General features: G+C 32.8%; 2 protein-coding genes across 7 annotated transcripts in view; both read left to right on the top strand.

Moving 5' to 3' along the window:
- The first annotated feature begins 359 nt into the window (after positions 1-359).
- On the top strand, positions 360-8,823 carry LOC130446739 (protein fuzzy homolog). 5 transcript variants are annotated; one of them, XM_056783147.1, is made up of 8 exons: positions 363-536; positions 593-714; positions 930-1,203; positions 1,254-1,451; positions 1,506-1,705; positions 1,757-2,135; positions 4,781-5,059; positions 5,117-8,823. In XM_056783147.1, exons 1-7 carry the CDS (start codon positions 459-461, stop codon positions 4,859-4,861), a joined length of 1,332 nt encoding a protein of 443 aa, XP_056639125.1. In that variant the 5' UTR covers positions 363-458; the 3' UTR covers positions 4,862-5,059; positions 5,117-8,823. The 5 variants fall into 5 exon arrangements, with proteins under 5 accessions (XP_056639129.1, XP_056639125.1, XP_056639130.1 ...); XM_056783152.1 differs by having other exon boundaries at positions 385-536; positions 1,101-1,203; XM_056783149.1 differs by having other exon boundaries at positions 385-536; positions 954-1,203.
- A 372-nt stretch (positions 8,824-9,195) lies between these two features.
- The window catches only part of LOC130446846 (polypeptide N-acetylgalactosaminyltransferase 2-like), a 102,298-nt gene continuing 89,318 nt past the window's right edge, over positions 9,196-22,175 (top strand). Inside the window, exon 1 of one of the 2 annotated variants that reach the window (XM_056783338.1) lies at positions 9,196-9,444. In XM_056783338.1, the coding sequence (XP_056639316.1) occupies positions 9,355-9,444 (90 nt within the window). In that variant the 5' untranslated portion in view covers positions 9,196-9,354. The remainder of the gene's footprint in view (positions 9,445-22,175) is intronic. The other variant, XM_056783339.1, reaches the window with a different exon arrangement.

Raw genomic sequence — 22,175 nt, 5'->3', positions numbered from 1 at the left:
ATAAATGAGCCGCGAAAATAGATTAGTTCTGGCACGTACCAACCAGAGCACTGGCATCGAAAATACGCCAAGTTGTTTGCATTGAATAACAATGGAGTTTACATTTCTTCTTAGAGTATATTCTGTGGAGTATGCCATGAACGTATTAGTGGTAGAAGAATTAATAAATAATAATAAAATTATGATACTGAATACAGGATGCTTTACCTTAAAACCTTACCTATTGGGACGTTCATTAATACAAATTTCACAACGTTGCGTTTTGCTATTGGTGTATATAAAAATAAGGCAGTTTAAATTAATTATGGAAAATTGTCAAACACGCTATGTGACTATATAACCTTCAATGTCTAGCTACAAATAATTGAACAATCAAGAAGAAGAAGACATGACGTTTTAATATTAGGCTACTTAATTTTGAAAAGATAATTATTTATTCTAATATTTATTGATAGAAAATGTCAGTTTATATTACATGCGGAACTTCTGGCGGCGGTTTACCGATATTTTCGAGAAAAAAAGGAAACGCTGAAACAGTAAGATACTTGAATTAGTTTTCACTGTCATTTGGAAAATATTTGTTTTATTTTAGCTCCCATTTTCTGTGATAGGATCTTTGAATGGTATACATATGTTTGGAAAACCTTTCGGTATAGAAATCTTAGATACTTTAACTGATGACTATGCCGTAAGTTGGAAGGAATTTGAAGACAGGTAATTTTTATTCTGAATTGGTAATTTCCCTTTACATTCAATTGCTGGTGATAAATTCGTTCATCACCCTGTCTTCATTGTATATTTTTACCATCTACTCTCACTTTATCCCATCTTCTCTTCTCTTCGTTTCGATAATTTCTGAACTTGTCTTTATCTTCCATTCTACTACCTACTAACTTTTTCACAAAAAGCTACAAGTTTGAGTTTTTTAGTATTATTTTAATTGGGGTTGCTAGTGGGTGTTCTATAGATGTCCTTAATAGAGTACTTGTTGATATATTCAACACTACAGTGTTAATAGTTGGTATAAAGGAATTGAAACTACAAAGAAACATAGAAAGACTAAAAAGAGAATTGAGAATAGCATTTCCTGTTATTGATAGAATAATGGATTCACTTGATTGTGGAGATGCTAGCAATAAACATACTTCAGATATAGTAGGATTTGCAGAAACAATCCTATGCACTGAAAATCATTTAATACAGGTGAGTTTATTTGTATAATATAATACATTTAATCTAATTTTCACTTATAGATAGTTTTAGATTCCTTTACAGAATATGTTGATTCGATGTTCAGTTGTATATTAGTGGAAGGAAAAATAGCAGCAGCTACAGAAAGTTGGTGGTCATTACACCCCGATGAACTAAGATTGCTCTCTTTGTTAGCCGTATCTGAAAATATAACAGATTCTAAAGATATTCCTGTATTTTTACCGCATAAAAGTCCAACTGTAAGACAAATTATCAATAGTTGAGAATAATTCTAATATTTATTAATTTTTTAGGTCGCTTTTAGATTTGTAGTATGTACTTTGATACCAGAGGTGCAATTGTGTTGTTTGTGTGGTCCTACACCTCCTCTTAATGAAATTGAGTTATCTGCTACTCAGATTTTTAGGAATTCAGCTGATATTTTAAATGCTGCTGCGCAGTGTATTCCCAGAAACTTTCCTGCTTCCTATATTATTGATTCCAGTATTTTAGGGTGAGAATTTTTTTTGTATGTGTGTCAGTACTGAATCTTATTGTTTTGTAGGCAACTACTAGTAAATTGTGTTTCTAAAAAATATATGATATCAAAAAGTCCTCAACAGCTGACTAAGAAATCAGCAACAAGTTCTCATCGATTGGATATCCTCAGGACTTTCTTCTATAGAGCGGTTTTAAATAATTTGATATTGTCTGAAGATTCTTATGATAAACAAAATAATTCAATCTTATCGAATGAATGTGATAATTTAGAGGTTGTAGAAAATGCTGGAATAGAGACTTATTGGTGTTCGGAATATCATAAATGTCATGCTTTAAGAATTGGGGATAATGTATTGAGTATATTATATAATTCAACTGTACCTACAAATGCTCTAAGAGCTATTACGGAAAAGACCCTTAGACAATTAATATCAGACAAACAGGTTTGTTGGTAATAGGAATGTGTTGTATGACCCCTAAGAATTCAACAAAATTTGGTATGCAGGTTGTCCTCATAGAGATTAATAAAAATGTGTATGTTTTTTCAAATATTTCAAACGATTTTAAAATTACGGCTATGTAAAGATTCCCAAAATCCAATGTGACATACTTTTTTACGAAAAGTTTTATTGAAAACTCAAATTCAAAATTATCATTTTGACTTTCTCAAAAAGTAAGTTTTTAAAAATTTTGAAAAAATTCCTATAAAAAGATCACTTACAAAAAGTATAAACTATTTATAGAAATTTTTGGAAAATTTTTAAAAATACTCTTAGGAGGAAATAAAAATTTTTAATTTGATTTTTCAAAAATAATTTTTATAACTAACTATGTTGTATTCCATTAAAAGAAAAAGCATTTAACACGTTCGTGGACAGTACCTGGTAGATTATTTTGATTTTAATGGCAGTAGGTTAGGTTAGGAGTCTCCCTGTTTAAGGTCCATCTTTCTTTGTATAGGTTGTCTTATACCTAGAATAACATTTTAGTCACCCCCCACTACTCGACGCAGATAAATGCGTCCTGCTAAATTTTAAGTAGATTGCCTACTGAAACAATGACATAACACCGTAATGCATCCTATGCTGATAGACATTTTGTCATGATATGAATAAGTTAACTGCCACTTACCGCAGACGCATATCAGTGCTATAAAATTAAATAAACATAAGTTTCAAAAGGATCTTTATTCGAATAAAAAACATTTTCTTCTTAATGAAACCTAAATTTAAGGATTTTCATTTCTCTCGAGCCACTTCTCAAAACAGCTGGGGTATAAAGCTGGTTTCCCTATATATCCTTTGTACCTGTAGTTTATTTCCTTATGCTGATTTTTCATAGTGCATAGTGAACATTTTTTCTAAGAATAGAGTTGTTTACTCGTCTGTTGCTCGCCTCGCTTCAATCGTCTCGCAATTTTCAAACTAGTCCAACAAAGTAGCAATATTAGTCCTTGCATACAAATAACTAATTGTGAAGCAGTGTCTTACAGTACACGTAACTTCCAATAGTTTTTCCAAATAGATAAGAGTTAACGTTGAAAAAACAATCTTGCATCACCTTGTCTACTGAGGTCACAAGAAGATAAAGATGTATGCTTCCGTTGAATGTTGTCCCACTTTGTATCCATTTCGATGTCAGTATGGTTGAAGTGCTCAAGTAATTCCTTCTTTACAACTCACTAATCCCAAACTCCAACTGTCGTGTTCAATCCCATAATGTTCCATTATTAGCATAGTGGTTGATATTTTTAAATATACTACTTCTCTGTATATATAGCAGAAATTAAATTGATTTAGTTAGAACTAGAAAGGCATTTTGTCTGATGATCGTAATGGAGCAGTAAAACTGAGTCAGTGAATTGTTCAAAAATTCCAATAACATCTGACTGATAAACATAAAAAGGCGTTAAAGGGTGTTTGAAGAAAAATTAGGAGAGATATTGAATCCGGAGATGAATGATTATTATCACAATAGAACAGACAAATTATCATCGTACTGTTTATACTTTATTTCGAAATTTAATTACTGGGTGATATCTCATACTCTTACTACAGAAAATTATTCAGAACGTAAGTTTTATATACAAAGAATTGTAGAAAATCTATTCAGCTACAAACTTTTGATTTGAAAAAATGCTAAAAATTTATAAATTTGTGCAATCAGATTGTTGCTATCTACCAGTCTGTACTTTTGCCAGCAGTGTTAAACCAACCTTGACGAAATGCGGATTATAAAAATAAAAATCCTTTTCAAATGAAGATATTGATGAGAATATAAGGCTTTAAATGTGAGAATAGAGCATGGAGATCGAGATCTATCAGAAATATATATAAAAATAGCCATCAACTACCGACATCACCTTTTCCGGTGAGTCGTGAGCCGTACTGTTCCAGTTTACGGAACTCGGCGTCTACTCTCAGTGAACGTGTTAAAACTGAGTAAAATGAAACCACTCCCATCTCTCTACCTCAATTAGGAGAAAAACAGTGGCTATTTCAAAATGCGTAGGATACATTTTTTTGGTGGATTTTGGAAAACTTTACTTATCGGCAATTCTGAGACTGTTTTAGATATTTAAAAAACAATTGGCATTTTTCTTAATCTCTATATGGACAGTCTTCATAACAAATTTCATCAAATTCTGAGGGGGTCAATTAATTTTTAATATATAATTTCATTTGGAATGACGCTGTAATTTAAGGAAAACAATCTGTTTTATTGATAATTTTAGATAAATAGATTATTTAATAATTTTATGCACATCATAGAAAGTGTTTTATTTGATTTGCTTCGTTGGTATAGATATAACGCACTTCTGCTCCTCAATAGTGCCATAAGTCAAGAATCCAAACTGTCCAGTAATAATCGTTTGAATTTAATTCCAAATTTATTTTTCACTTTTCGTATGATAACTCAAAAACTGACGAAATTACTACGATGGCGCTATTTAAATGACATAATTTGATATAAGTTTTGTAGTACCAATAGTTCAATAAAAGAGATTTTTTTGAGTTATGACACCATTTGAGTGGAGGTGCGATATCACTGTAGTTTTGTCATAATTATTATTTATTTTATTTTTTAGTTTAGAAAAAAATCTATTATACTAGTCAACAAAAAAATTAAATTAATTTTTTCCTATTGGAAAAGATTATATGGTTCGTAATTTTTATAGAAAAAATAAATTAGAAAAGTGAAAAAAAAATGTGGTTTTGAAAAATCTTGAGTATCTATGAAACTCCAGCACTAAAAAAAAACATGTTTTCTTAGATCGTTTCAAATGTCTAGATGGCTATATCTTGATGACAGCGCTCTCCATGCTCGTCCCTCAAAGCGCCCATATTTTCCGGAACTAGCTGGGAATGTAAAAGTGTATTTTTAAAGACATATTACATTATAATATATATTGAGTATTTTTTAGATGAGGTCAGAATATTGAGAAGATCTGAAGTTCCCCAAAAAGTTTTCACAAACTTCGACAAACGCCATCCTAGCTTCTATTTGTTTTTTTCATTTAAGGCCTAACACTACTGTAGAGCCCGGTTTTTGAAGATTATTACTGGAATCAAAAGAAAAAACTTTTTATCGGACGCAAAATCTAATTAGATAACTTTATTATGCAGTATTTTGATATTATTTGAAGTAATTAAATTAATTGAAATATAATAATGAAACTGGTACAATATTACATTGGACGCCACCAGCTTTTTAACGAACGATGTTACAATTAATAAAAAAGGCGGAAAAGCTGGATACACCATATGAATTAAATCAAAAATAAAAATTAAACAATATAGAACTATCCCCGGAGACGATTATCCAAATTAATATTCATTAATAAGAACAATAAAAAAGTTTCAACAATAAATAAATTTATTGAAAAGATACTAAATTCGCATTAACTGCGTATCCAAAAGAGCACAACAAATAAAAGCAGTTATAAATCAAAAAACAACTCAAATTTATTTATATATTAAAGATAAGACGGGGACTTATCTATGAAAATCCGAGATGGTTGCAGCTCTCAACTGAATTTCAGTTCTTGAGTTTAATGTATTTATTTGCGGTGTACCTGGTTGAGTCCTTTGGGCGTAGTCGAAACTGGCAGCTGTAGAACTACGGGAACAAATTAAATGAGGAAAGAAACTGGAACACAGATGGAAATAACGGAAGAAGGAACAGAGTTGAACAAAAACGAGCTTATGCTCTAACATAAAAAAACTGAATCTATACTTTTTTAAAATATAATCAAAGAAGAAGCTGGAGAATAAGCCGACACGCCATGTTTCGCGGTTCAAATTACTTGTGTAACGAAGTATACTAGTTATTATGATACGAATTATCATGAATATAACACCTTAGAGCTGTAACAATTGTCTCATATTATGTTCTCTCCATGTGATTTGCTTGAGGATGTTGACGAGCGTTATAAAGAATTTTTTGCATTTTATACTGCGGTATTAAATTATTGAAAACAGTACCATTGTCAATAGAAAAAACCTGTGAATCACCAAAAAGAAGAAAAACTTGTTTTTCTCTAAATTTCGCAATACCCTTAGCAGATGCGTGAGGCATAGGATGGACAAGACAAAATTTAGTGAACCAATCAGTAATTACAGAAAGAATATCCTCATATACCCATAACACCGGTCTTAGGTAAATTTTGGGTTTTAGAAAAACCACAAACTGAACATTTATTCACGTGGCGTTATAAAGAACTTGCTGAGTTTAGGTCAATAGTAAAGTTTAGGGATAGGAGAAATATACACATCTCCAAAAGTCTTTGCTCCCCTTGGTAATTTTTCGCAGGTTTATTTTAATTTGAGGATTTTTTGTTTGCAAATACTTGTTTATCTTATCATACAAATAAAAACAATTACAAAGCAAAAACTTGTATTCGTGTAAAAATAAGCAGAATTTTGTAAAGTAAATCCAAAAAAAAACCAAAATACAATCTTTTAAGAAAAAAATGTGAATACTGAAAATAACATAACTTAATAACTTGTGTTTCCACCTCTTTTTGTTATTAATTCTCCAACGCGTCTTGGCATGCCACGAATTAGCTCATCAATAACATTATTGGGCATATTGTTCCACTCTTCTTGAACAGCTGCAGTTAGGTCCCGGAGAGTTAAAGGGGGGGTTTTCTCTATTGTATATTGCTCTGCCAAGATAATCCCATACATGTTCGATGGGATTCATGTCTGGCGAGTTTGCTGGCCAGTTTAATCTTTGGATATTTCCCTCTTGTAGCATATTCTGTACCTTTGTTATGGGATGGGATGTGGTTTGGCATTATAATCTTGAAAAATGAAGTTTGCTCCATATTCGTTGCGCAAAGGTTGCACGATTGCTTGGATAATGTTTTGAGCGTATATGGCACCTATCATTATTCGCTCAATAATAATAAGTGGAGTGCGGTGACTATACATTATACCCCCCAAAACATAACTGATCCACCTTGATAAGGGACAACGCCTCTTGCGAAAATTAGTAGCTCTCGTCTACCTGGGCCTCTCCAAATTCTTTCCCGGCGACTATTACTCTGTAGACCAAATCGTGACTCGTCAGAAAATAAAACGTTGCGCCATTGGAGCAAAAGCCAATTCCGATGCTTTTCGGCCCATTGGCGACGTTCAGCTCTATGTCGAAGTAGAAGTCTAGGTACCCTTAAAGGTCTTCTTGCCCTGAGATTTAAAGAATGTAACCTCCTTCTTATGGTACTTCTCGAAAATACGGTAGGTATGCAAAAAATGACTTTGAAGGGCTGTGACCGTTAATCTTCGGTTTCTTCGAGTGAAATAAGCCATATACTGATCTTCCCTCTCTGAAGTCACTCTAGGTCGACCAGACACCGGCCTTTGTGCAACGCCACCAGTTTCTTGAAAAAGGGCCACTACCCGCCTTATCAAAGTTCGCGGCATATTTAAACGCTTAGTAAACTCACGATTTGAGAAACCCTCTTGGTGTAGGGCCACAATTATTGCTCGATCAAATTGCGAAATCGGATTTCCTGGCATCTTAGACAAACTTCAATGAATACTTTCTATATACACTACAATTCAAAACTGACTTCTTTTACAAATTCTGAATATTTTCATACGAAAATAAGTTTTCTGCTTCCTAATTGCTGTTATTTGTATGATAAGATAAGAAGGTATTTGTAAACAAAAAATGCTGAAATTAATATAAACATGTGACAAACAACAACAATCTTCCAATTAGATAAGTTACTAGAAATTGGATAGACCAGAAGATATGTTACTGTCAACCTTAAAGTGGGGTACGAATCAGGATTATGTAAGTCCTTTTCTATCATAGAAGTATACCAAATATCTGGTTTAAAAGTACATACGTCGATAATAGAAAATTCGGAGAAAGAACGGGATAAAAAAGGATGGGACATGAATCTCTGGTATAGGGATGGAGAGATATTCAAGACTCGCGATGACATGACCTAAAGTAGTAATTCTTGTTGGGGACGAGAGGGATGGCAAAGAATTACTACCCGCTACCATATTGAAGATAAGGCTGAAACTTATTTATGGAATCCGGGATAGTTGCAGCTCTCAACTGAAGTCCCAGATGTTAGAGCTTAGGTTGAGTTGTTGGTTCAATTTGTAGTCCTAGCAGCTATAGAACTGAGAGAAAAAAATAAAATTAGGAAGGAAACGGGAACACAGATGGAAGTTATTGAAGAAGGAACGAGAAGATAGAAGAGATACAGTAACATATACTTGAGTGTAGATGGGTAGAGGACGATTTCGAATAAATTCTGAGGTCTCATTGAATTAATTTCTTGAATCAGTTATTGATATGAAACATTTATGAATCAATTTTTTGTTTTGTACTAAAAGGTAAATAAGTAAGTAGGAGTTTCAAAAAATATTTTTGTTTCGTTTAAAAAATCATGAAAAGTCGGTCGTAAAACAAAAATTTTTCAATTTATGGAGAGAATCCTGTATAGTTCCCTAGAAAATGATATTATTAAGCTTCTGTCTAAAGTTTTAAATCGATAGGATAAAAATTGGCTGAATAATTGTAGTGGTAGTGTTAAAAAAGTGATTTCATAAAAATTCTATGAATTAATAACTATCGTATGACTTAAAAACTTCAATTGTACCAATACTACTGAAATAAATTATATTTATAAATTAATAGAGTTAATTTTTTCCATAAATGCTAGGCTTGAAATTTGAAAATGGTTCTTATATATAGTAAAGAGATAGGTTTATTGGTTTACCGATAAAATAATTTTGGTAAGTAAAGAACCTTTCATTTCAATTACATTTTTCTAATTTTTTCGAAAGTACTGTAACTAGTGAATGATTTAGTGTTACCATCCCCTCAACTCTGAGCGTTGTTATGTCTACCTATACTCAGATAGATGGTCTTTCTCTATTTGATTCCCTGTGTCGCCTATAGCGCTGTTACGCCGCTGACGGAATCCCCAATCGCGATTTTCTTCAATCCAAGCTAGGAACGGTTGAGTCATTTTTCAGTAATGCGGTGCAGGCCGTGGCGATTGTAACAAGTCGGCCGGACGCGAGGCTGTCTCTGGCTCAATACCTCGATTAGTTTTCAATGCTTCCGACGTTTTTCAATGAAAAACTTAGTTATTTTAAGTGTTGAGTGATTTAAAATTGTAAATCTTTTGAAATGCGCCGAAATGTCAAAGTGCTTATCGTTTTATCCGCCGCCTGGTTATTTGTTGTTGTATTTTATCTACAAAATAATAGAGAACTTAAGGTGAGTTCCGCTTTGTTGTTTTTATTGAAAAATAAATTTTATGTTTCGATAGTGTTGATCGCGAATGAAATTTCTCTATAATTCTATAGAGGGTGTGTTTGTAACAACAGCTGATTTTCGTTGGGGTCGTGGCTGCCAGCGCGGTACATAAAAGCTTAACAGAAGGAATGTTGTAAGAACTTTTTCTCAAATTATGCGACATTTGATTTATCGAGAAAATTATAAACTTTATTGAATATTTCCCAGAAACTTATTAAAATGTAAAGAATGTTATTTGTAAATTGAATATATCTCCTCATCAATTTTACTATACTAAAAATCTGTTTTCGTAGTAGTTCACGACAAAATAAGTTTTCAATGATAATCTAAAAAAATGACAGGAGTTGTGAGAATAATTTAGTTCAGTGAATTTTAATGAAAAGTTGATGATCAAATTTTATTATTATTGTCGGAATTTAAACTATACAATTGAAGCTGATGATATTTAATTTCAAAAGAGTGAAATAGGTAATAATAAAGAAAACTGAAAGAAAAAGCTTTATTACAAGACCGAATTGAAAATTGAACACACTTGAAATCAAATTAAAATGATAATCTCCTAATTATATGGAGTCCCGCAAGGAAGTGTCATAGAGCCACTGCTCTGAGTTGCACTGATTTTGGTGCAACTCGTTAGTGAAGTAGAGTGATTCCACCGAAAAAAAATATTTGACAGAATTGCCAACTAAACGTCAAGCACTCTTGACCCTTTCCAAAGAAAACATATCTTCTGTGAACTAACTGCATCCTTACAAAAGATTTCCTTATCAAATGAGTTCGATCCTACAGTTAGGAGCAACGCTACAGGACTACTTACTAAATTCCTAGTTTTCGAGACGAAAGTTATTGCAATAACTTTTCTGCAGATATTCAAACTGATTAAACCGTTTTCAGACTATTTCCAAACGAAAAACCTTGACTTGCTCAAGCCTGAAAACTAAAAGAGTCAACAATAGTAAGACGGAAAGGCCTTCGAGACAGGTTCAGTGAAACACTAGAAGCAGCAAAGACGTTCGTTGCTAAATTTAATAAAAATATTGAGTCGTCCTCAAAATTCGAAGATCTGAAAGATTTATTGATTGAACCTAATTTCAAAATTGAGCGGACAATGAAAGTAAAGTAAAAGGCCGGCGTAAAACGTAAGGATAAAAAAGTTTCTTCATCTCCTGATAATTGTCTTTAACTGGATTGTAGAGAAGAAAGTCAAACAATGGAAAACCGTTTTCCCAAGCATAAACTGTTGTATTTGGACTTGGTTGTCTTCGACCCTAGATGATTTGATCAAATCAAGGTAAAATTGCAAGAAAGTGCCTTGGACAAAGTAAGTACATTGATTGCATCTGTTGATAAAGAGAGAAGAAATCATATCGTTTATGAATGTTTGGCCCAATATAAGCAGGAAGTCAATTGAGCAAAATTATTGTACCGATAAGCCTGAAAGAGGTGATAGCTCTGAAAACATTCAGGGAATTGAAAGGTATGCATGACGATTTATGTCTACTTGAAGATAAAGAAACCAAAGGTAAAGATGATGAATTTTTCTCAGCTTGCACAGTAAAACGTAAATATAACTTATGTGTGTGCATTTGAAGTGATTTATTGAACTGTACAAAGTCTACAAATCTTTACTAACAATTCCACTAACACAGGTTACCTGCGAACGAGTTTTTTCAAAGTTAAAGTTAATAAAGATCGGATTGAGATCAACAATGAGTGATGAAAATTTAGAAGCATTTGTCCTAATGCACACAGAGAGAGACTTATTGATAAACATTGTTTCTAGTTTGGTTATTGATACACTGTGTGAATAAAGTTTTGAAATGATAAGACTCGACTTTATGAGGAAATTATTTAGGTTGAATTGTAGTTTTACTATTCTGACCTGGTTTTATGATTGTCTTATGTAGGATCATACTACACTTTACCGATTATTCATCCATACTATCGTTGAAAAGAAACTCTGAAATATCATTACTAAATTTAGAGAAACATCTCAACACATTAAAAAAGAAGGAAGATAGGAGCAAAACCAATTATTGGGACAACCTTCAAGGGTTGAGACAGGCAAAGACTTCTGGGAAACTATAAGCAGAGGAGATCTGCTGCGAGACCCCAAATCCATACATACATACACTTCACATCTACATTACTCTATAAGAAATTTCAAGTTCATGTTAATAATGTTTCAATACCAAAAAAAAAGAAACAAATAAAATAGACAATGAATTGTGATAAATAAAACATATATCAGAGAAAACGAATTGACTCAACTACAAAACAAATAAACTGCAAGAAAATCTGAGCTAGTGATGGAAAACAAAATATTGATCTATAAGACAATAACTTTCTTTAATTTCTTGTTTCTTTAATTTTTGATATGTTTATGTTTCTAAATGTTTTTGATTTTAGGTCTCTCCTGTTCTAAAATTAGTTTCTTTTATAATTTTTTAAAGACAGATTAAAATTATAAAAGAAACTAATTTTAAAACAGAAAATACTCAAAGTCAAGAACATTTAGAAGCATAAATAAAACAATAAGAACCACATAGGTGAGAATAACACAATAGGTTTCAATTGGAGTCCAAATATTAAAATAGCATCTAAATGTAAGATGAGTTTACATTAGGAAAGACGCAGGAACAATCTTTCATCGAATTGCTCAACAGCGCTACACATGGACTGGTTTGAAAAAGGGATACGCGAGGAAGCTGATGGGTAATTAACGGTCTTATTGCTGCATATAGGACTTTGTGAGTAAATATAAAGATACCAATCGAATTTTTTACAAACAATAATAGTTGTCCATGATTCGTTTCCAACAATCTATATCGACATCAAAATAGAATTTGTAAAAGTTGCCATCCGCCAAATAAGTAACTCCCAACACGCACAAATTGAAAACTACGAAAATCCAGCTCTACAACCCCCATTATCAAAAGAAAACAACAGACGACTTAACGAGAAATGTTAATAATATAAAATATAATAAAATTAGAATGGTGGTAAATCATGAGGTGCTTTCACTTTTACCATAATCTGTCCATTTTATCAATTTACGAGTATTAATTGATATAGAGCACCCTACGCTTTTGTTGATTACTTTTATCTAAAATTTTTCATCTATTAGTTCGTGTTGTTTAATATATTCTTTAGTTTTTATTTCAATTGATTCTCATAAAATTTAATATCGTGAAAAATCAATTACTTACGATATGAACAGTTAATGCATAACCGCTGCAATACTGCAGAGCTCTAACAAAAATAGAAATTAAAAAAATGGTAATTGATAATTACATAATTTGAATAATCATAATCTGAGCTAACCTTTCGCAGTCATCTTGTAATACCTTGATATGTAACTCACGCTGTTGCAGTAGTATTATTCAACTGGAATACATGAACGTGTTCTGCGCGCTTTTTCTATTACCTGTAATGACTCATGTTATAATATCTATGGTCTATCTATCTATGGTGGATAGATACCGAGTACCTAAGTTGATTTTTTCGCGACGTTGTGAACTGTCTAATTCTATAGGACAATTTAATATATTACTATAATGTGATGGTGATTTTGTGCAGTTTGAAAGTTTATTTTTTTTACTTAGTAAATACAAAATAAAGATATTTTGTAAATATTTATACGAAAGATGGAATTAAAAACAAAAGGAATGCCATTACCAAATATGATTATAAACAAAAACTATTCTGAGTAGTTGAAATTACACAAGAAAAATTCACTATTATTTATAAACAAGAATATTGTTTTCCCTGTTTACGTTTTGATGGGATTAAAAGTTTGGACGGAAATATGAGTCAGCAACCAAAATTACGGTTTAATTAGATGTTTATTGGATAAATATATAGATGCTTGATGAAAAAGGATCGAAGAATAGGTACATGTAGTCAAAAATCATTAAAGCTATTAACATGGTTTTGTTACATAGTTAAATTGCGAATTTTATTTGGAGACAATCAAAGTACTCGTAAAGTAGTAAAGTATAGCAAAGACATGAAATAGTGCTTGATGATTTATATTTTTCTTTTGTTGTAATCATTCCCCCAATCTATTATTTGTTGGAAACATTGCAGAACAAATATTTTTTGAATATTTCTTGTGCTAGTGGGCTTCTCCAGCTCGTGCGGTGGGTATACTCAGAAGATTCCTGTTGCTTCGACTGATTCTGAATGAGGCTATACGTCAAGTACCAGTAGCACAACAAACATTCAAGCAGTTGACGACGGCTGCTAAAGCCCTACACAATTGATTGCAGAACACCTAAAATTTTTACAACGATCCGCCACTGATTTACAATATTCCTAGTGTCTAGGCACAATTTTTTTGACAATTTAAAAAATATTTTTGAATGTTATATGATGTAATTGCTTAATGATCATTTTTGTCCTGAACAATTTGTACATAAATTACGAAAGCTTACGTATTACGAATTACATATCTTATTAACTCAAAATTTCACTACCAGAAACAAAGTAACTTTAGAGGAAATAAAAAAAGATAAAGATCGACGATATTATAACATATACGCGGGTTGTCTGAAAACTTCCCGAGCTAACATAGAAACAAGACACTTTTTTTCGCTAATCATTTTTAGTTTTAAAGTCTGTATATTTTTTACAGCGATATGCAAACCAATGTAACCCTTCCAAATAATATTTGTCGTCATTTTTCTGTAAGTGATCGTTAAGAAATAGAAAAAGGTCGCTGCGAGCCAGATCTGGTGAATATGATGGATGGTCAACTAATTCGTGGATATTAGCTATGGCGATCACCGAAGTGGAAAAATACTTTCTTATCTTCAAATGCGGTAGCTTGTTCGCAATTTCTTCTTTTATCTTTTCAGCAATGTCACGAAATATTCTTCTATTATTGTTTTACTTCTTTGAAGATAGTCGGTCAGCATAATCACATGATGATTCCAAAAAACGTTTGCCAGCACTTTTCCGGCTGAAGAAATCGATTTTATCTTTTTCTGAGCACAATCGCCCATTCCAATCAAGTGTCTTTCGTTTCATTTTGCTCAAACCGCGTTAATAAGTCCTGGGAAATGTTCATTCGAATCCGCTTTTGGCACAAAGCTTTGTTGTGTTATCAAGACTATGCACCGAGTTACAAGTTGATGATAACAATAACAAAATTTCATAAATTGGTTTTCGAATTGCTTCCGTTCCCAGTTCCCACCGTATGGCCCACAGCGACTTTTCTGTTCTCAGACCTAAAGAGGATGTTCTGTTGAATGAAATTTTGCGCCCATGAAGAGTTTATAATTCCAACTTAAGGCTATTTTGATGCTAGAGATAAAAAGTGTTAAATATCTCATCTTATAATAAATCGATGACGTTTTCCAAGCTGTTCGTGTAAAACCACAGTAGAGCAATCAAGACAAAAAACTTACTGTACTTACTGTCTTTTGCTTACCACATTTTAAAACTGCGCAGTTAAGTGTTGAAAAAGTCACATGTCTTAAAAATAAATATCGTAAACAATGTGTGGAAAAAAAGAAAATTAACAGAAGAGAAAGTAGTAAATTGATTAAGTGATAAGTGATGCAAAGAGATTGTAAGTGCTCGTATATATCTAATATACAAAATTCTGCTGTCACTTCTAAGCTATTCATTAAAATATCAACAAAGGATGGTATGAGTTATTTGAAAAAGGATATAAATAAAAAAAGAAAAATGAACAAATTTTAAAATAACAAATCATAGGAAATGATCCTACCAGTTTGCCTCTAACAAAACTATTAAATTAAATTGATGAAATCTTTATTGGAATCTATAGAACGATCAGTATAATTTCATGTTTGAAGATGATTTCATGCAAATATTGGCCGCAGCTCCGCTTTAGATAGCCCATGCGCAAGGTATAATTTTGGCACACTCTCTCCAACCTATCGGCCGGCAAATCGCGAATAAATGCTTCAATATTGGCTTCCAGTGCGTCAATCGTTGCTGGTTTATCCCTGTAGACATTAGCCTTAACAGAGCCCCACAATAAATAGTCCAAATGCGTTAAATAACAAATTTTTCCCAAGCTTTATACACGCGGCTTAATCAAAATGAGTAGGATTTTTTGCGTCAGTCTATAACTTTAAAGGAAACCTGGATCGACCTCTACACTCCTGAAATAAATAACGGTCAAGATACAAGGGCCGAAAAAGACAAACCTGGTTTTAACGTCCGAGAAAGTGATAGGTATCGTTATTTGGGGTACTCATAGGATTGTGTTCATCGACTGTCTTCAAGAATGTAAAATAATAACAGAAATTGTTAAGCCGACCGTATTTGAAGGAAGAGGAAGTGTTTATCCATCAGGACAACGCACTTTCTCACACTTCGATGATTGCCATAGCCAAAATTGACGAACCGCACTTCGAGTTGGTTGACCACCTGATCTGACTCCCAGTGATTTTTTTCTGTTCCTTAACTTCAAAATTTCACTTGTACGAAAAAGATTTTTAGCAGACTAGGATGACATCGAATGTTTAAACGCCTATTCTTAAGAAAAATACGGAAAGATTAAAAAGGTTAGGGCATTGCTAAGTGTATGCATGATTTTGAATAAACTTTACAGACTAATTACGTGTTGCCATTTTATTGGTCTTGATTGTCTTTGTCTATTTTTTTTAAATTCCAATTAAAACAGACAAAATAATGATAATTGGTCACAAGATGTATAAACAAAAAGTCTAAAAATAAAAAAAATGTCATTTTTTAAGTAGTTATTATCTACAATACTCAATTTTTTTTCAATATCTCCCCACACCTATAGTAAATTGATCAGTTTTCACTTCAATAAAACATATTTTGTAGAAATAATGTATAACGCAAAACAATTTTCGTCGGTTCAGTGGGGAAATAAATTTAACCTACACTCTTCTCAGAATAAATTCATTAGCTACAGTGTTCAAATTTTGGAACAAAATATCTAAATGAAATGAAATAATTTCGGTAGTATTTCATTTAGTTTGTATCAAATCAAATTCCAAAGTGTTTTAAAGACCTGTGACACAAACAAATAGACTTGTTTGTGTTCTGGTGCACGCTCCATCACGTCTTGTCATGATTTATTATGAAGTAGACGAGCTGTGAGCTTATTTTTTTGTCAAAAGATAATTATTATTAAATCAACTTTCCAAACAATTTCGATATAAGTACATGAGCAATTTCAGATTGGCTACGATATAATTTCCTTCTGTGTATATCGGTCTAATTTCTGCGTTAAAGATGTATGTGAATTATACTTATACCCTCTTCTATACTAGTCGCTCGAGTATAACTTGAAATAATGTGGGAAGAATTTTATTTAATTACAGAAACGGATCAGCTGTCGAATAAAATAGATTGAGGAAATTAAATGGAAATGAATGAAAAAAAAGTTTTGTGGTCTTTTAGGCAATTTTCTTAAATATTTTACATTATCTACGAGGTTTGATAATCATATATTGTATCGCTAAGTTCTTGATAGATCTATCACCCTTATAAGCGAGGGTAGTGGAGAGGTAGCACAAAAAACAAAATTCAATAATTTTAACTTACTAAATCAACAAATTTATATGAATAAAAATATATACATCGACAGATAAGACTAAATCTAAGTCTCTGGAAACACGTTTGAGATCTGATTGCTTTATGGTCTCGAGACAGAATGAGTTTGCCAACGATTCCAAACGCCTCGCCTGGGTTCCTGTAAGTAGGGAACAAAGATGAGGTAGAAGGTTTTTGGTTTCCTTAACTCAGGTCTATTGGACATTAAGAAGATTACTTGGAATTTCTTGCGTCAAGTATCGGTCAGTCAGGTGTGGATGGATTATCGTTTAATTGGGGGAATTAGTTCGGAGCAATATTTTAGCTTTATTAAGTATTTTTAAATGCAAGGTCACAGGACATAGTCACCACACACCTCAATTTCTTTCTCTGCAACAAATAAAATAAATCATATTAATAATAAGAGAAAAATCTTTCAATCGAAAGTGTTAGTACATAATAGTAAGATATCACTAAAAAAAGTCATTAAAGGAAAAAAAATAAAAGCAATGGAAGGAATATACATTGAGAGAAAGAATCAAAAGGTTTTATATTCAAAACAGAGATCAAAAACTGGAATTATTATGAAGAAATAATGAGACTATTAACAGATATCAACGTTATTTCAACGATATACTAGACGCAGAAGCCAAAGAGAAAGAGCAAGAGGAGAACAAAGTTATTTCAACCTGCGAAATACAATATAGAATTCAAATTATTCCCATTTTATTTGACGCATGACATCGAATAAATAAAGCAACTGTAGTTTATCATGCTATTGCTTTAAAGCCACAAGCTTGTCAATGAATCTCGCAAATGCTATCGACTGAAGCAATTTCTTCTTCGTGGTACTCTTTTGGGGAACATTTAAGGTCTCAATAAAATATTCGTTATTCCTAACAATGACTGAACAAATTATGCCGTGGTTGTGTCTTAAATGAACGGCTTTTTGGAAATAATCAGTCGACTTTCTTTATCTCGTTGGCGACACTTTAATTTCTTCATCGGGTTAGTAAGAATTTGGAAATTAATAACACAAACTACTTTTGTAGTGAGAATGGATATTATGAGCAGTTCTTTGTAATTTGTCCTGGTACACCAAATTTGCGGCCGGAACTTTTTGATGCCTTCAATAATCCTTAAAGGGTAGATTGAGTATACTTTTATATTTTATCAAATTTTCTTTAGTGATCCTCGATTGCTTTGTAGATAAATCAAAGTTTTATGTCAACTGGTTCAATACATAGCATGGATGAGATGAGCTTTCGCAAATACTACATCATCAATTGACATTGTCAACTCACTTTTTTAAGACCGCTTTACATGATGCAAGACAACGCGCAATGCAATGCAAAACGCAACATTTCTTGATCAAAAGCATGCACAGATTTAGTTCATTTGATGTTTTCTTGCAAGATCTCGCAATTGCGAGGTTATCGGTTTGGTGTCATTTTCATTGTGTGCAAGTCTAGGAAGAAAAGAGATTCTGAGCCGGATATTAGGTCTTTAGCCATGGATTTCTCTTAGTTATCTTATGTTTTATTTTCCTACAGTTTTTCAAATGTTTCTTGAACCATTCTCAAATATAATTTTGCAAGCAAAGCCACAGCCACATTTTCTTGTTCACTATTCCTACCTTTGTTATTTTCATTTTTTAAACCGCCCACAAAGAATACAATAAAATTTGAGGCTAGGAAATTGTTTTCTTTTTCTCGTGGAATTTTGATTGGTAAGAAACTTGCGCAATGTCCAGCAAAGTGCGATGTGCGTCTATGCAATATTTTGATCTTTAACTTGCATCATATCAAGCGCCTTTACAGCTACTTGATTCTCTTGGATTACTTCTCTATGCATCCTTGCGAATATCGATATAAACTTCATTTTTTTAATTGATATTCCAGTTTATTTTTTACTGGCATATTTAATTTAATGGCTTGCATAAATAGTCCAAATGCGTTAAATCACAAATTTTTCCCAAGCTTTATACACGCGGCTTAATCAAAATGAGTAGGATTTTTTGCGTCAGTCTATAACTTTAGAGGAAACCTGGATCGACCTCTACACTCCTGAAATAAATAACAGTCAAGATACAAGGGCGAACATCTCCGAAAAAGACAAATATGGTTTTAAAGTCCGAGAAAGTGATAGGTATCGTTATTTGGTGTAGTCATAGGATTGTGTTCATCGACCGTCTTCAAGAATGTAAAATAATAACAGAAATTGTTAAGCCGACCGTATTTGAAGGAAGAGGAAGTGTTTATCCATCAGGACAACGCACTATCTCACACAGTTTATTTTTTACTGGCATATTTAATTTAATGGCTTGCATAAATACCAATGACTCATGCAACTTAGAATGTGCAACTAGGGGTTTCTGAACAAATATGTAACTATGTAAACAATTTTGCTAAGAAGTGGATATTATTTCATTTAATAAATTAATAGTAAATCTTCTAAAGTTATTTAATTCTAAATAAAAGATCCTATTAAATACAATTTATAAAATACGACAAAATAATTAAACGTTTATAGGACGAGACTTACAATGAAACTTAATTATCGTTTTCATATTTTTGTATACTATTGAGTTCATCAACATATTCTTATAAAGCCAACACAGTTGTTGCAAGAGCAATTAAGTGCGATTCATTTATATCGATCAGCACCATTACATAAGACAAGTAACTGCTGCCACTCTAACATATTAGCTATAAATATCCAAAGAAATGATAAATCAAGCTTTAGAAACACAGTTTCTAATATATAACTGATTTTTAAGCAACTAATCGATTCTTTTAATTTGTTATTGATTACGTAGTTTAGAAAAAATTTTCGTAACGAAAACATACAACATACTTGTGAGTCCTGACCTTCTTCCTTATTTGGATCGAGTAAAAAAATTATAAAATCCTGTACACTAAGAAAATAGAGGCATTCAAAATGGCAAATCACAACTGATGTGTGTGGAAATATCACGTAGATGTGAAGACTATTTATAAAATGGCATTACAATCTATTCTTTGACAGTCATTGGTATGCGATCTGATGTCAAAGTTGTTAGGCAATCTAAGAAAACAGGTTGTTCTATCTTAAAAGGCGGTCGTGGATAAACAATCGGTTTTCTCGTGTGTATCCGTGTCAGCTTTTCTTTATTTTTCCGGTAGTGAAAAAACAGCTGAAACTGACTATTTTTGCAGTTTTTTAAGCTTTCAAATAATTCTCAGAATTTAAAAGACTTACATACATTTTTTGCTTCAATTACTGGAGTTTTTTGTACATTCATATCCACTATTACGTTCACTTTCATCAAACATGAGTGTAAGTGAAACCTTGGAAAGGGTTGGGAAGTGGCAGCTGAAAGATACAAAATCAAAGCTTCAGGTGAAGGTAATCCCTTCTCCAACGTAATTGGACGAAATACTGTTTTTTCTATAACACCTTTCTTTCATATACGAGGTCCCGCTATTAAATAAGAAGACTGCGCTTATAGAGGGCGCCCTAGACGCGTGAGGTATCTAAATATATTGTTTATGCACTTCCCAAAACACGTTTCAGTTACTATTATAGTATTTGTGCAGTAGCGGTTTAAAACGAACGTGTTTTTATCTTGTGCCGAAAACCATGTGTGTCTCAAATTTCTCGTTAAATTACTTAAAATTCCGACTGAGTGCTATAAGTTATTGCAAGAGGCCTATGGGGACAATTATCTATCTCGTGCGCGTGTTTTTGAGTGGTGTAAGCGCTTTAGTGAGTGCCGAGAGAGCACTGAAGATGACCAGCGCCCAGGTCACCCTGTGACTGTTTCAACTCTGGAAACACTGACCAAAATCAACCAAATTGTGCGTGCAGATCGTCGAATGAGCATCCGGATGATTGTCGAGGCTATAAACGCCGATAAAGAAATGGTTAGAAAAATTTTACTCGAGGACTTACACATAACAAAAGTCTGTGCGAAGCTGCTGCCAAAAAATCTGACTCCTGACCAAAAGCTCTTGCGCCAACGGGTCTGCTCAGATTTCATTGAAATATTAGAAAGGTTAGAAAATGATCTGCTTTGAAAGGGACCCTATTTGAGTCGATGGAAGCGGTAAAGCAAAAACGGCAGAGCTCGTAAAGGCACTCACCAAAGAAGACTTCCAGCACTGCTTCGATCAATGGAAAAAATGTATGGAAAGATGTGTGGGTAGGTAGGTAGGAAGGTAGGGGAGTATATTGAAGGGGAGCATTCGAATGTAGAATAATTTTTATAATAAAACCCTTTTTCGTCACCAGTCTTTTCTTTAATAGCCATCCTTTGTAGAGTGGGAACTATACTCATACCCTACTTTCTCAATTGATGGAAAAAATCTTTCCCATGTTTCTGATTTCTTCTCGTTTTCCCAATTTTTTATGATCATGGATGGCTTTTGACGGGTTGTGTTCCTGTGACAGAAATTATCCCGCCTTTTTCCACCAGATGACTGTATTGATGATTGCCGTGTACTCTGGTAATGGCCCACACAAGAGTAACTTTATTGTTTGCTCCCATTGAGTTTAAAGATTCGATGCAGTTCCATACCAACTAGTTTTGATTCAATTTTATGAGAGTGAAGTGCTTGTAGGCCTATTATCTGATAAGATGAATATCTTTGCATTGCAGTACCTTGTGAGCAAAGACCTGCGCATGTAAGGATAATGTATATTACGCATAATCTACTTTCGCACGTTAACATCTGTTTCATAGATGAGCTCTTATGTTATATAGATAAGCTCCAAAGCTCCATCTTCACGTCGTGGAATATAGGAAGATATGAAAATTGCAAATGTGGCTAATGGAGGCCAAATAGAGAGAATAAAGGTATTAAAAAGGTTGGTTGCGAATACCAGTGAAGCAAAATAAGGATTGGAAAATTAAATCTCAGTTCAGTCGTCTTTTACGAAACGCTCAAGACACGTTGTCTACTATTGTCATTATTGTTGGAATATAATTATTTATTATTCAATATCTATACAATAAAAAATGTAACAATACATTAACCAGATGCCTGATTGAGTAAAATAAAACAGGCATAAAGATCTAGGTTTTTCACACTCTACTAGGTGCCTGAAAGTATGAATGTTTTAAGTGTATACCAAAATTAATGTTACTTTACTATTGGGATGAATTGATA

Source organism: Diorhabda sublineata, chromosome 7, assembly GCF_026230105.1.
Source record: "Diorhabda sublineata isolate icDioSubl1.1 chromosome 7, icDioSubl1.1, whole genome shotgun sequence".
Classification (NCBI taxonomy): domain Eukaryota; kingdom Metazoa; phylum Arthropoda; class Insecta; order Coleoptera; family Chrysomelidae; genus Diorhabda; species Diorhabda sublineata.
The sequence above is the reverse complement of the archived record's forward strand: the minus strand, read 5'-3'. Positions and strand labels throughout refer to the sequence as shown.